Source organism: Musa acuminata, chromosome BXJ2-4, assembly GCF_036884655.1.
Source record: "Musa acuminata AAA Group cultivar baxijiao chromosome BXJ2-4, Cavendish_Baxijiao_AAA, whole genome shotgun sequence".
NCBI lineage: Eukaryota > Viridiplantae > Streptophyta > Magnoliopsida > Zingiberales > Musaceae > Musa > Musa acuminata.
The window spans coordinates 27219152-27235685 of NC_088341.1; the positions used below are offsets into that span (position 1 = coordinate 27219152).

Sequence of the window (16534 nt, forward strand, 5' to 3'; positions counted from 1 at the left end):
ATTTGGTCCTCACCAGCTGCTTATCCAATTAAATTGTGATTAGAATTCTTGTGTGCTGCCAGCTAAAATTAGCACCTACAGCTGATTATACTAATGTGTGGTCATGTTATTGTTAGAATTGGTTTAAACTGCTGCAATTTTGATGACTTGTCGTAAACGAGGGTCGATAGAGATGTGTGTGCTCATTTGTTAGCAAATTATTCTGAAACCTCAAAACATACAGATCATGGAGGAATGATTGACCACCAGACTTGTCTCTATATGTATATATAAAAAAATGTTGGCAATGCACAACAATTCAAAGCATCTAAAAACATTCAAGTGCTTTGATATTATCACCTCCTTGGGCATAAATATGATTCTATGAATCTAATTACTTGATTCTACATCACTGAGATTGACAAAAGCACGATCAAACAGCATGATCGTCACACCCGGCGAAGCTGCACTCATTAACATAATTGTTTTGTTTAACTTCTTTATACCTTTAAATCTCATCTCAATGTTCGTTCAGGCTTGCGATTATCTTTTATTATCTAATAAAACTATTATAATCTTTGTATTGCTTATGATGGCACGATTTAGTACGAATAATATTTATAAATCAGACAACCTATCAAATAGACTCTACTGAAATTCGTATGTACATCATATATCAGTATATCAACATATATCAATATGACTATATATCAATATGACTTAAAAACATATACCAATCCAAGCAGACCGGTCTGAGCTGATACCCAATACATGTCGATACATACATACATAGTGAAGTGTCCCGGACCGCTCCCGATTATAGTGTAGTGTCCCCTGATTCCGATAACATCTTGTATTATATAATGACTTCAATCCATTTCCAAGATCAGATGTAAAATGACTCCTGACGATATGATTATGATCATTAAATGATCTATTGGCTTAAATGATCTGATCATGATCGAATCCACGCAATAGTAACTCAAAAATATGACAGCTAAATGATCCGCACAGCAGTAACAATTTAGTGTAGTTGCCATACACGTTTCTGTTGAAAACATGCGAGAATTCAACCTGATCACAATTTGTTTATAGGCCAAGCCAGAAACCAATGGTGGGCGCGATCAGGTTACATGACTCGTCTCGGGAAAAAGCCAGGAAAGATGATTCCAGGTGGAACAATAATGGGATGGGGGCAACAGCTGCCTTTACAATTAATTGACAATGTTCTTTTTTTCTGTTGAGTATATCGACAAGGGAAAATACCAGTTTTGCCTCATCTCCCTGGTAACAGTAAGCCCTACTCATCGAGGGCACCGAGGGCCTTCATGTCCTCCAGGAAGGCCATGTATGAGTCATCCATACTCTGCAACTTGGGGGCTGATGTGGTTGCTGTATCTGGTTTCCCAGCAGATGTTAGAGCGGAAGGTTTTGTAGCCGGGCCCATTGCAGCAGAGGGCTGCGGCTTTGGTTTGGCTTTCGGAGCAGCAGTCTCTCGCCTCACGCGCACTGATGCAGGAACCTGCTCCAAAGAATCCAAAGGAAGATGTTCATAAAAGAAAGGATCAATAAAGCCTAAGAAGTTCTACGATTAAATTGCAAGCACATGACATTGGCTTATGTACAACAAAATTCCAAAATTGCTACCTAGTGCCTTATGGTTAAATTTTTTCATATTAAAGAATAATAGAAGATGCCTCGGTGGTGTTCGCCTGCTTAGTGTACTCAAAACCTATCAAGTTATTAAGAAGGGATACCTCAACAGGCCATGCTAATCTTAACTGGTCAACATGTACCCTCATGCCATGACATGGCATGACAATCCATCAAAATATTCATTAGATCTATATTTGGGTGCTTAGAAGGGTCCTGTTTTCAATACAATAAAATGACTGGGGATACTTGGTCAATACTACCTCGGAAGACTTTGTTTCTCTCGATGCCACTCTCTTGATGATGTTCCAAATCAATATGGCAGCAAATCTGTTGAATGGTGTGATTCATGTTGAACATCACACTAATCTTCAAAGGATTCTTGTTCCCTCTAATCATTTACATAAACACTATGTAGCTACTAAAAAATTTCTGCAAGCTGAATAATCTGGGGGTGCTCATTAACTACCTGTTATGAATTATACACTATGTTTCTCTGTATCTCCAAGTAAATGACAATGTTCTTAATACAATGTCCCCAACGATGATGTTTATGGTCAAAAAATTGAAGTTATTGTGTTCAAAATGTGAAACCAAACCATTTTTGTTGTCAAGACTGGCATCTGCCAACTTCAAAGAACATAGATCAGATCATAGGGACTGTACGAACCAGAAGACAGTGATCTTGGGTTACCTAAGGTGCCAGCACCATGAAGATATATCATATATATAATGCAAAGTAAAACAATCATAAAAATGCCTGTAAGTTTGAGGTCTAGCCCAGTGCATAAAAAGGTTCCATACAGTTTAGTGCAATGCTAATACAATGACAATTAAAAGGAAAAACACATACCATAGCTGTTAGTTCTGGATTGTGCTGTGCTAATGGTCTCTTGACAACAGTTGATGCTGCTGACTTGACAAACGATGGCTTCTGAGGCACTGAAGGCCTCAAGGCATCAAAATCATCTTCATGTTGGATCAGGGGACCTGGCTGAAATGGGGGCCTCGGATAAGGTGGTGGTCCTGGAGGTGCAGCAAACATTGGCCTAGCAATTGTTGGTGGAATAATTCCTGGAGGAGGAGGCGGCAGAGGTCTCCCAGAAATACCAGGAACTACCAGTGGCGGTCTCAAATCAGGAGGAAAGTGTGCAATGCCATGAGGCGTCATATCAGGTTGCAAAGGATTTATCAGAGGAATCCTATGAGTCATAGGTGGTGGCTGTCTTGGAGGTGGTGGCAGCAATGGAGCCATATTTGAACTATCATTTGAGCTTGGAGCATTGTTGGGGACAGATTCAGATGACGTGGAATCAGTTTGGTGGTTTGCTGATTTTGGTGGCAGTCCAGGGGGCGGTGGCGGAGGAAGTACGGCTGTAATCTACAAAAGAAAAAAAAACATTAAAGATCTCTAAAAAAGACAAAATGACAGCTCAATAATAAATCGACATGCATAGTGAACAAAAGGAAAGGGAAAAAATACAGACACAAAAAAGACTCATGCATCATGTCAGGATGGTAGAACTTCAAAAACAAGAATGACAAATTAAGATTCCAAAGAAGCATGACAAGACATGGCAAATATAATCTCAAACATACCATATTAGAATCTTTTAATACTGGCCTATCTGATGAGTCTGCAACTTTATCAGCTTCCTTCGCTGTGGTGCCTGGTGGAGGTGGTTGTAAAGGCTGTTGGGGTGGTGGTGGTGGGGTAGGCAGCAAAGTTGAAGCTGGAGCTGGTTCTTTGGGCAGGGGTCCTGGAGGAGGCGGTGGTGGTAATGATGCACTTAAATTGTCAACAGCCTTCAGTTGAGCTGGTGGTGGGGGAGGCAAAGGTACGGATGGGGGTATGGTAGTGTCATCACGAGAAGTCAGTTCATCAACACTTGGTAAAGGTGGTGGAGGTGGAGGTGGCGGCGGTGGCACAGATGAAGAAGCAGGCAATGGGATCCTGGGTCCTGGAGTACGATAGAATGAATTAGATAGAAAAAAAACACTAATGAGAAAACACAGGCAAAGGAGAACACAATAATGACCTATAGATGATTTGTACATTGGTGGTTTTCCAGGAGGCGGTGCCCCTGTTGGGTTTAATGTAGGATGATAGTAAACAGAGTCCTGCATCCACAAGCTAGTTAGTTTGATCAAAATTGCATTTCAATTACACAACTTGATCCAGACACATACCTCAGGCTTTGGATGTCTAACCCTTTCCTCTTCCTCTGCATTTGTTCTTCTTCGAGGGGGCCCCAAGTGGCTGGTAACAGCAAAGATGATGAGTGTAAGATTAAAAATATGAAGCTAGAAAAATAAGTTAGTACACAAAGAACTCATGACATAACCCTCACCTAAACATCACTGGTGCTTCACCTTTTTCCCTCATTTTCTCTTCATACTCCTGTTCAGAAGCTACATGTAAGCACATTTACATATATTGACATACAATATTAACACATCCATACAGCAATGGTACAGACATCAAAATGATTCACCTAATTTCATCATGAGCCTAATAACAGTTTGTTTGCATTCAACTTCATAAGTCACTTAACTGAATTCAACATTGCATAATAATTTTCATCTTCTCACTTCCATTCAAACTTCCAATCTGAATCTATTCCTAGTTTTTCCAGTGAATTAGAATTCCTCTGGCTTCTTATCACATCATAACATTCAACGTACAGCATACCAAGATAAATTATAATATGATGTTGGTCCTAATTGTACATGAGAAACCATTCTAAGTTCCAGAAATGCAACCATTAACATTATACAATGGATAAGCAAAACATACAAACAGATCATTGCTACGGAGGCTCAAATTTTGAGTAATCATTTGACCAATCTACCAGGAAACAATTATTCACGCATAAGAAAGCAATCCTATATGTTCTCTTCAAAAAAATTGTCTGCAAGAGGGAAAACATGAAGCTTAACTAACTGGGAACCTTATCATTTCATAAAAGAAGTAGAATTTTGCATTTCTTCAATAATGGAAGACAGATACCATCAGCAAATATGCAAACTGTTCCTTGGAGTACCGACATTCTAAATCAATCCACATTCAACTTCAAGACTCTAGTGAAGGATAAAAAGTACCTCTTATTCACACTTCCATTTTCTCATTTTCTATGACAGTGCTGTAAAAGGTTTTCCATCTGTATGACCAAAAAGTAGCAAGGGAGCTATGAATCACTGATTCTCTTTGAGATTAAAATAGCTGAGATGATTTTTTGGACAACTAAAAGATCACAGTCCAGGATTCTATTTGATTAATATGAAACTTCTTATTGTAGTGCATGGTGTACATGACCAATACAACTATGTACATGCTTACAACAGGATATCCCTAGATAAGCTGGCAACTGGCTGATACATAGCTTTCATCACGGAGAAGAAACTAAACAGCATGAACCCTGTATAATAAAACATAAAACTCATGTTATCAGAGTCCTCATGATCCACAGGCTGAGACAAATAAATATGGGTCAAATCTAATTAGTTTGTGATTAATAAGACTTAAAAGAAGAGAGGAAAATTGAAGGCCAACCCTAATACAAAGCAACAGACATCTTATGACCTTGACCCAACACAAACTATTTTCAAATGGGAATTTTCAATCATGACCAACCTGAGATCAGGTTGATGACTAGTTGGATTAAGTTGATTCTGTTGGGGATGGTTCATTAAGAAAGCACATACCCTAAAATAAATGAGGATAGGAATCTATCTTAATGTTTACACAAGATAGTAGGAAAAAAATTACATTTAGTAAAAGCAAAAGAAGAACAACAGGTAATTAAAACCTTGATTCTTCCAAATCAAGTTGGACCTTTTAATCTCAGTGTGGTCATTGTTTTCCACAAAAGAAAATGAAATGGGCATAAAAAACCTTAGTATTAAAATAAAATAATTTACAACAAAAGGTATGGATATGAAAAAAATTATTTACTTTAATCTCGATCCATATTTTCTCTGTGCTTGCTGATGTCTATACAGTGATTTCATGCTTCACTGTAAAAGCAAAAAAAAAAATATCTATATGTTCATTGTTTCCCACAAAAGAAAATGAAATGAGCATCATAAACCTTAATATTATAAATTCCAACAAAATATAAGGATATGAAAATAATTTATTTATTCAAGTAATTGCTGTAGTAATGATATCATTACTGTATTAAAATCTACATTTTCATATAAATATTATACAACATTTTCTTTTTTCTAATATCTAAAACTTCTAAATTCTAGCGCTTATACGGCTGAAACAAACTCAGACTTAGAACTGTCAGACCAAGCACAACATTATACACCCACCAGTGACTGAATCCAAATCATGATTGGAACCATGTTTTTAGTCTCTCATTATTACTTTTCTTTTCCCATTTGATGGATTTAAAGATAATTCTTAATCATATATCTTAAGATATTATCCAATATATAAAATCATTATTGCAGGTATATAATCAACAATGAACACTCATATTCGCTTATCTTAAATATCTTATGGACTTTATCTAATTCATATCATTGTATTTGGTGCAATCGAGGTCTGAGTCCTAGATAAGTTTAAGTCTAATAAGCATCAAATTAATTCTAATATAATTTAAATTTATATAATATAATTAAGACAAGTTTTTGTTCCATCGGGGGAGTCTTTGGATTAATATTTCATGATGGATTTTCATTTTCAACAGGTATTTTGGGTACACTGAGTTGAAAAAGTATATAGGCCATAAGGATATTACGGAATTTACTAATTTTTTGGATAGTTTCTATATTAAAAAATTAGAAGCCTTTTAAGAATATGGCAAGGCTAAACATATCAATCTCTATTGGTGATTGAAACAATATTTTGCTAAAACAAACAAGTTTTCTAAAGGCCAGTTGTCCTAGGGTCATTTTTGCTATATATCATGCGATCCCTCTGGCTTCCACCGCCATTTCCATGTCCATGACTTTTGTCACCATCAATACTGATCTCTCCGTTTATATTTATATTGTTGCAGTACTATGAAAAGTCAGGAAGGAAGATAGAATTTGATTGTTACAACATGTCACACTAATATGTCAAAGGCCCACCAGAGAGCTCTAGATCCCTATCAATATGAGACTTGGGGTCCATGTTTTAGTACCCGTTTCAGCACACGTGCATATTTCTTTCCATAACCATTCTCTAATTGTATGTAAATGTATATTTATAAAAAAAGCAGATACAGATGTGAAAATTCCAAATTTGATCAATGTATTTAGAGAATGAGAACTAGGGTAACATTCATCTACGAAAGGGAAGCAACAAATAAGCAGAGCTTTAAGTTATCTTCTTTTTACAAAAACATCTGTGTGTACTAAAATAATACAACACAAAAATGGGAGATTCAAGATTTTATTTTATTTTTTAAAAAGTAACCTGACAGCTGCTTCTAAGACTATCGGAGAGTGTAATCAGAATTAAGGCAAAACAATAACGAAATTGCAAAAGAAATAAATAAAAGAACCTTTCGTTTCTTCAACACTAGGTTCAAGGTATCCTCGAGTTGTCTTTTCTTATGCTTCCTTGCCTTGTCAAGAGCACCATCTGCCTCTGCACCATGAAAGAATCAGAGAACAATTTACAGACCCTGAGATAACTCCATCTAATTTCAGTGCAAGGGATATGACATTCTCTTAAAGATATCCAAAATCCTTAGCACTTAGTTCTCTGGTATCTAGTTAACACACAACATTTATCCAATTTAATCACCCCACAGAAAAAAGGCTTCTTGATGACTCAGATATCTTATTAGTAATAATGTTCATGAACGAGTTCATGTTCAATGTTAAATCTTGAACTAGAGTTATTTCATAAAGTCCAATATGAGTTAAATTACGTTCAGTCCATTATACTTGGGTTGTATCATAGTAATGTATAGAAGATTGTTCTCGTTCTTTAAACTAAAGTTCATTAGCTAAATTCCATATACAATCTAATAATTGTGTTAGAAGTCATAAAATGACGTCAGATTAAATAGGCTTCTTCCAATATCTTGCCTAAAATTGTTCTAATTAATGTATTTTAAGCTGCTGAAAATTAGCAGCACTTGGTAGCACATTATCCCTAAAACACAAGGCACGGAAGAAAATTTTCACCAAAAGACAGTGGGATAGAAATGTTTGGTAAAGTGATTCATTCTGAGGATCCCTACCATATTAAAAATTTTAGTCTTTATTTAAACAGAGATGACTGAGCTGTGGTTAATGAGTTAGTATGCACAATAAATACCAAAAAAGAATATCCATGTGCCAGTTAAGCCTCATCTATATTTTTTTTCTGTTCTCTATTCTCCTAAATATTTACCTATATCTTATTGCTTTTCTAGTGTTGGAATCTATGCAGCAGCATCCACAGAGAAAAAGTCTAGTGCACCAACATGATTCTTTGATCATAAACCCGTTTACTTGATATCAACTATGGAATGATGTCAAAGCTATCACCTTATCCTCCAAATACAAATGCACAAAACAGCACACACTTTTGTTCAAAAAAATAATCTGTTGAGTGTAATTTTCAGGGTAACCATCAACTCAATGTACAAGCACATAGTCGGTCAAGCGCATAGAAGGAAAATAGCTTCCTCATGAAGCAAATGAAACATTGGCTGGTCATTAACGACCTCAAAAATGAATGGAAAAACCTTTGATCATTATATATAAATGAGGGACCACTTGACCCCCATTGGTCGTGACAGATAATAAGAAGATGAAGGAAAGCAAAGGAACAAGAAGGGTACAGGCCTCTGACCCACTCAGCAGCTATCTCAGACAGCTGTTTCTTAATCTCAGCCAATTATTCAAAGAGAGTCAATAACATTTCTTATGACTGACATCCTTAAGGATGCCCCTCGTCATCACGGCAAGGTTGCACCTTTGCAATTGAATGATCAGGGTTCAAGCCACAGAAACAACATCTGCTTGCACACAAAAGAGCCTGTATTGGTGGGACCTGGTGCACTAGCAACTATTTTTACTTATATATGAGACTACTTGAGAAAAAAAATTAGCTACTTAATTTCTGAAGAATAATGAATGAGAAGTTCTCCCTAGATTCCTTTTGTCCCCTTCTCTATATGTTCCATATCCTATCCCACTGGAGTGAGAAGTCTTTCAAAACAAGTACATCATCAAAACAAGAAAATTGATTCGTTCTCTCATGCATCTCTGTTTTTAGTTATTTATAAATGATTTCAAACTTTTTTATACAGTTGATGTAAACTTTATTCATATTGAACAAGCACATGGATGAGCCCTTTCCAAGACTTTCCAACTCACAAAAATACTATAATGTTTGTCCATTTTATTTAAAAAATCACCGCTATAAACACTATCATAACAATATCTATTTCATGTCATTTCCCATAGCTGTTTTATATATTCCACTAAATAGTTACCCATGTCTATAGAAAGGTCATCTGTTTTCTCACGTCACAAATTTGGGGACATATTACTATCATGGTTCCAAAAGAATTAGCGTAAAAACAAATGGCTGGCTTTGTTATGCCACCAATAAAGTATCCTTCTGGAAGTAAGCATAATATGCCAACTCTAACCAATAGAAAAGAGTTTCTTAGAAAACCTGAACATAATTTGATATTTTGATTAGCACAAATATCATATGTCACCTATCATGCATCCATTCTCTAGGCTCTCTCTACAACTGAATTAAAGATCTAGCAATACTGAATAACTAGGAAGTGTGATCATAAAGAAAAAAATTGAGATCAATGAAGAGCAAGTGGAACGGATACACTTGGGTCAACACACACAGTAGGCTTATGAGTTGACTATTTACATTAGACAGACTTTGTGATTCCTAACTCAAACTTCCATGAGAACATGAAAGAGGCACCTAAATTACCAGTGTGGAACTCATTAAACACTTAACCATACAGAAAAAGGTTATTTTTAAAAAAATAAAATGACAGTTGGAGCTTGCCTGCTGTATGAATAATGCACGTACATAATAGGCTGTGTGAAATTCTAATATATTGGAAAGCATAGAAAATCATCCACAGTAATTTCTCTCTAGAAAAACCTAAAATTTGAGCATCCTGGTTGAATACTTACTCATTTTTTCCAACTTCTCAATTTGCTCCCTAATAGCTTCAGGGTCCTTCTTCAAGATCCCAACCTCACGCACCTTCTTTCTTTCCTTTTTGTTCTGTGAAAGAAGTTGTATTAAAAAGAATCGAGTAGCATAACCATAACTAACTGATTTTGTTGGCCGAATCATGGTTCAAATATGGCTGTAAGCAGGAAAGCTGATACAGGAGTCAACAAAACAGAAGCTGAGATTTCAGAAGTTTTTCAAATAAATATAAAGAGAAAAGACGATCATAGCTTGTATGTGTATGTATCTGTGTAGATGTGCATATATACATACATACGTAAATATACAAATACATAAATGTTTCATAACACATGCTTCATAAAAGTTTAACATGTTAGGTAATCTGTTATTTTCTTTTAAGAAAAATAAAATTATAAATAATAATGATATCAAACAGAGTCTAAAAAGAGAGGCACTTCATTTGGATATGTGAAGCCAGATACAAAATAAATATCTAACAAAGTTCATTTCATGTCAATTTTCCAATGAAATGCAAGATATCTCTTGTCCATGCCAAAAAAGAAAGCAAAAGGAGAACTAACCAAATTTATTATTATCTGTGGTGCCAGCAAGGCCGATGCATAATTACCAATCAGCAAGGAAAGGTTATGACATGGATCATTAATAAACCAGAACTTCTTAAACCAGCAAAAGGATGATCACATGAATATAAAATTAAAACAGTAAAACCTGGCCCTTTAAAAACACAACCATATGAGGCACAAAACAATATAATCGGGGAGCTTAACGGATGGCTATATCCTCACGAGCAGCTACAAAACAAAGGATCTTAACATTTGGCCATTCTAAGCACTGTATTTAATATTAGCACTAAATTATCAAGGAATGATTTTAACTTAACGGTCAGGTACACGGCATGTACCACCCTGTACTAGGTGTGCCAGATGGTACAAGTCCTGTATCAGGCATGCCGGATGGTTTCCCTTAGTCCGTGTACCAGTAGGCTGGTGAACCAGTAAATACTGCCCAAATCAAACCTTGAAATGAACTGACAGCTATTCACATATAAAAATTTGCAGCCCCAAGTAATTCCAATATGCTTATGGAGTTAGTTAGCTTTTCTTGCCATGGTGATATAACATGACTATACTTTGAGATTTCTTAGGATCTATAACATGGAGGCTCAACATTAGACTGATATAAATTCTTCTAAGGTCGAGAAGAATGTGCATAGGTTCTCAATTACAATTTAAGTGGTTGATGAGTATGCATGATTCATGAAAGCCCTCAAAAAGAACAGGTCAATGTTGACAACTGATACAAACTTTTATAATTCCTTCCTGACCTCTTTTCTTGTTCTGTATCTTCAATGTTCAATGTTCTTTTTTTTATAGAGTTTCTCTTCACTGTTATGATTTTCCTCATATCTAAGGTTTTGTCGTTTCTTCATAGAAGTTTTTATCTTCACTAACACCATTGAGTTTATTCAATATTTCAGTATTTTCTCAAAAATGTCAAAGTCAAATCACATCTCAAACTAACAACATAGAATAGGTCTTTCTCTTTCTACAGAGTAACTCCAGATTTAAACTAACCTGGACCAGACACAACTTTGATTGGGTTGGGGCCAAATCCATTCAAACCGAAGGTTTAGAATCTCAATCCGGCAACTATACCAGTTGCCGTCGGACCCATAAGGTGCCAATAGAGATTGCCATAATGATACTCAATACAGGTCAGTATTGCTCAGACCAGAGAGAAAATGAGAGAGAAGGGAAGAGGAGGAGGAGGGAAGGAGGAGAGGAAGATGAGGACAAAGAATCACAGGACAAGTAATCTTATCACTGCAAGCAAAGAGAGTTTCCCCGATTTCAAACCTGATCGCCTATGTTGTAAAGAAGAAAAACCTAATGGGGCCCATTAAACACAATGGAGAACAGCAACCAAATCCTAGTTTCATATGAAATCAAATAAATTCAGTCGAATACAAATGCTTCCTAGTCATTGTAATTGCAATAACTGTCTTTTCTTACCTTTCCGTGAAGGGATGAATTGATCAAGTTTGTCATTATAAAGTTTAAAAAAAAGTTTTTTTGTGATTTTTCATCAAATAGGTTCAGAAGACCAGTCAAGAGTATGCAACAAATTTGCTATTCTAAGCAAAAGATATGATGAAAGACAGTCATGTGATACATTGATTCCTACTGGTTGTAAATACACTTCCACCAATCGAGAATTAAAAAACAAAGTTGCGATGCTATTAAGACGAACTATGATCAGATTTCATCAACAACAGCTTGACATTGATTCTTGACATTGACACTGATTTCAAGAATTATTTCGAAGATAAAGAATAAATTTCACATATAATCATCGGATATCCTCCATTTAGGAAGGGAAGAAAACAGGCAGACTAGGTTATAGCAGAAATCCTAATGATTTCTTGACACTGATTCCAAGAATTATTTCGAAGATGAATAATTAAATTTCCCAGTTTTACCAAAAATTCGATGTTTCTTAGTCGAAATTCGTAGAAACTCCAACATATATAAAATCATTGGATATCCTCCATTTAGCAGGGAAAAGAAAAAACAGGCAGACTAGGTTATAGCATAATGATCGAGAAGAAGGGAAAAGAACAGGGGGGGGTGGCCCGAAACAATTCTGGCATCATAAGAAAAGGAAACCCTAAGGGCAAGATCGAATCGAGGGAAATTGGTCTTTCGTACCCGCTTGAGCTCCTTCTTGCGGAGCTCCTTCCGGTAAGCGTCGGTAGGGTTCATCACCTTCCCTCCCTTGGTCGTCTTCATCTTGCCCTCCCTCCTGCCGCTTCTCCTTCCGAGAGATCAACCGGATGAGGAAACCCTACAACAAATCCTTCTCTTCCTCCTCTGCTTCTTCGCTTTCCTCTATCCTTGGCGTTCCGTGTTCTCGGACCCTAAACCCGGTCTCGACACCTCCTGATATTTACAGAGGTGGCCTGGTTATCATGGACCGGGTTGGGTTACGTTGGGTTGGGGCCTTCTTAATATGGGTCTGATTCGGGTCGGTGAGATTGGGTCCGGTATTTATCTACCCGAATCCGCTTTTGTTTGGCATGGTGTCTCGGTTTGTATCCTTTTGTGGCGTTGTATTTTATAGTATTTTGTGGCGTTATATATATATATATATATATATATATATATATATATATATATATATATATATATATATATATATATATATATATATATATATATATATATATATATATATATATATATATATATATATATATATATATATATATATATATATATAAAGTAATTTTATAGTATTTTTGATACCTTCGTAAAATATTATAACTCTATTCATCAAAATTTTACATATTATTATTCATAAATCAATAAGAAAACCTATCCGAAATTCAACAAAGGTTGATGAATTAATTTGCATTTGCTTACCTTATAAATATGTCAAAAACACTTTAATTTTATTTAAAAATATTGTAATTTATTAGTAATGAATCCATTTACCTTATGATGGGTGTCTTTTTTCTTTTTTTTTAATCCTGCTAAGACCATTTTGGGATTAAAAAAAGGGAAAAATGATGAAAATATAAACATTTTTTTTGTTTTTTAAAATTTAAAAATAATCTCAGAAAAACAATCTAAAAACAAAATGAATCAGAATCAAAAGTGTGAACAAATTGAATTGATCTTATCTATGATTATAACTCAATTTAAAGTCAACATAATTAAATAGATATACTTTCTAATGACAAAACCATATACTTCTTTTAGGGATTCCAACATTAAAACAAAATTGATAGTTTGTATCACCTTATCATTTATAAGAAAGCATTGGATTGATAATAGACTATTTATTTTCTTAAAATTTTAGGATCCTTGAATCTGATCGATCGGATCAATTAAGACATATGTGTTCCAAAATATGATTTGGTGAAGTTGTATTAATTGGAGTGATTAGTTTGTGCCTTAAAGCAACCATTATAAGTACATTTGTAAATATGGTCATAAATTAATTGCAAACAAAAACATGCTAATTGTTAGAGATAAAACAAAAATAGAATTCTGCATATTATATATGTATAAATTATCTTTCCCAACGCTCAATGGAGTCATGTCATCCATATTCTGACCTCTATTTTCAAGATTCCAAGCTAAATGATATCGCTTGCTTTCATTTTGTGAAAACAAACATAATTATTATGTTTCACATATTTGGTAAAATTAGGTCAAATTAAATCAAGCTAAGGATACATACATACATACATACATATATATATATATATATATATATATATATATATATATATATATATATATATATATATATATATATATATATATATATATATATATATACCTTGTATTGTTTATATATTAAAGGATGACTTGACGTTGACTTGATTTCTAGATTATATATTATATAATACAAATGTTAAAAAAATATCATTCCATAACTGTCTATTATTTACATGCGATACTTGTATTGTTCATAGACTATTCAATTTGATTAACTAGAAAATTAATACTTTTACTTTTACATGTCTTGCAAAATATGGATTTTCCTCAGTTTAAGTGATTGTTTTATGAGGATTGTCTAATCCTAAAAAGTTTTATGGTATAAGCTTTGTGTTTGGTGGGTTTTGCAAATTTATTGGTTGAACTATAAACACAATTTCAATTTCTAATGAAACTCAACATCTATCACCCAACTTTGATTTTATATATATATATATATATATAACTCTCACATGAGTACTGTACTATGCTATGCTATCTTGTAAGGATAATGAAAATATTTCAATAATATCATAGTACTTGTATAGATTATCCACATGAGGATAAGTTGATAATAAAGAATTTTTTTAAGTACATTCTATTAGAAATAGAGATGTAATGCGAAAATATTAACACAAATTTAACATATCTTAGATTAAAAAAAAAAAGGTATGTATTTTTATTTTATTTGATATGCTTATGATAATCAAAATATCTCCTACTGTTTTCGATTGATCTTCGATTCCTTCAAGCTAGTCCTTTTTATCTCTCTCTCCTACTTCTTGCAAAGCAGGAGAGAGAGATGGAGGGTCTATAAAAACATTTCGTATATTCCCTTCCCTTAAGATCAATATTTAAGATTTGAACATGCATAAATATTAACATTTAAATCTTTCATTAAAATCTAATCATTATTTTTAATATACCCCATCAATTAGGTTAGGAGCCACGAGTACATTCTCTCACTTAGCTTATAAATGAAAAAATATGTAAAATATAATTTTTAAAATCATAATAATTAAATAATTTTTATTTTTAAAATATTTTTTCTTGATTGGATTCTAAGTTTTGAAAAATAATTTATATGTTCATAATTTTAGAAAATATATTTATAAATCCAACAAATACCATAATACTATACTAAGTTAGACTCTCAATGCGAGTCATAACGATTGTATATCATTTGTGTCATACTTCTTTTATGTACTATAATACTGTTAATCATTCTCAATGCAATTCATAATAATATCTATAATTTATCTTGTCAAGACAACCCAATTATCATGTACAAATATAATATTTATATACATAAATTAAAAATATGATAACATAAATAATAACTTTAATTATGTAAGTAAAAATATTAATTATAATATTTATTTAAACATGCATTATCATTTTTTTTATATTACTTATAAATTTAATCATAAAAATATATTCTTTAAATATAGGTTTTAAGGTAGACTAACAATCAATATAGTATAACTCAAAATATTATCATTTTAATCTAATCTAATATATTATATACGTGAGCATATAATCATTCGTTCCTTACAAATATCTTATTACTTTTTTTATAACCTTCTAATATTTTACTCTAATGTTTACTCACTATTTTGATTATAAAACTAATATTTGGTTTGGTATAAATTTATGCATATAGTAGATTTTTAATTGTGCATGCATATGAAATATCATTAATCTGATTCTTTCTCAAATCATTTTTAGGACATTGGCTTAGATTAAACTTTTTAACAAAATTATATATTGAATCTTTTCAAGATTTAATCAATATATTCTTTTTGAGATAATCTTAGTAATCCTTGATCGATCTTTAAGGATCTATATATCAATAATATAAATGGTCTCATTTATATCAATAATTTAAATTTTTTAATGAGAAAATTCTTGATTTTGTGCAGTAAACCAAGATTATTATTAACAAGTAAAATATCAACTACGTATAAGACTAAAATAATAATTTTACTCTTATTAATCTTTAAATATATATCAATTAATAATATTTTTATTAAATTTGAAAGATGTAATAATATCACGAAACTTTATATATTATTGTTTGTAGGTCATAAATAGATTTTTTAAATCTACAAACAAATTTTTTTTCTTTTTCTACAAACCCTTTAGGCTGTTATATATATATATATATATATATATATATATATATATATATATATATATATATATATATATATATATATATCTAAATTCTAAAGTCATTTTCATATCCATAACTCAATATTATAATGAGTTATTAAAGTTACGATGATTGCCGACGAGTCTTTTTTTAGAAATAAAAGAAAAAGTCACATTATAATCAATATCTTTTCTTTAAATAAAATCTTTGACCACAAGTCTTGCTTTATATTATTAGATATTATCTTTTAAATCAAGTTTAGTCCTAGAGACTCAAATATAGTCGACTTTTTCAAAATTATTGTGTAATTTAATGGCATCCTAAATACCATTCTAATTCATAGATTTTAAT

General features: G+C 33.0%; 1 protein-coding gene across 2 annotated transcripts; it reads right to left on the minus strand.

The window, feature by feature from the left end:
- Positions 1-937: 937 nt before the first annotated feature.
- LOC135610187 (protein EARLY FLOWERING 5-like) lies at positions 938-12686 on the minus strand. Of its 2 annotated transcripts, none has more exons than XM_065104364.1 (9): positions 12472-12686; positions 9739-9832; positions 7134-7219; positions 3984-4033; positions 3823-3892; positions 3672-3753; positions 3232-3593; positions 2486-3013; positions 938-1501 (listed from the first exon to the last, which is right to left on the minus strand). In XM_065104364.1, exons 1-9 carry the CDS (start codon positions 12550-12552, stop codon positions 1280-1282), a joined length of 1575 nt encoding a protein of 524 aa, XP_064960436.1. In that variant the 5' UTR covers positions 12553-12686; the 3' UTR covers positions 938-1279. The 2 variants fall into 2 exon arrangements, with proteins under 2 accessions (XP_064960436.1, XP_064960437.1); XM_065104365.1 differs by lacking the exons at positions 9739-9832; positions 12472-12686 and adding exons at positions 4735-4793; positions 4973-5051 and having other exon boundaries at positions 7134-7178.
- Between the last annotated feature and the right edge of the window lie 3848 nt (positions 12687-16534).

Bases quoted from the DNA above. Each gene is read 5' to 3' on its own strand.
- LOC135610187 (XM_065104364.1), bottom strand. From the start codon at position 12,552: ATGAAGACGACCAAGGGAGGGAAGGTGATGAACCCTACCGACGCTTAC. The intron at 4,034-7,133 runs GTTCTTTTATTT...GCTTCTGAACAG, and splicing joins TAGTGTTGAAGAAACGAAAG to GAGTATGAAGAGAAAATGAG. The intron at 3,893-3,983 runs GTGAGGGTTATG...TGCTGTTACCAG, and splicing joins GAAGCACCAGTGATGTTTAG to CCACTTGGGGCCCCCTCGAA.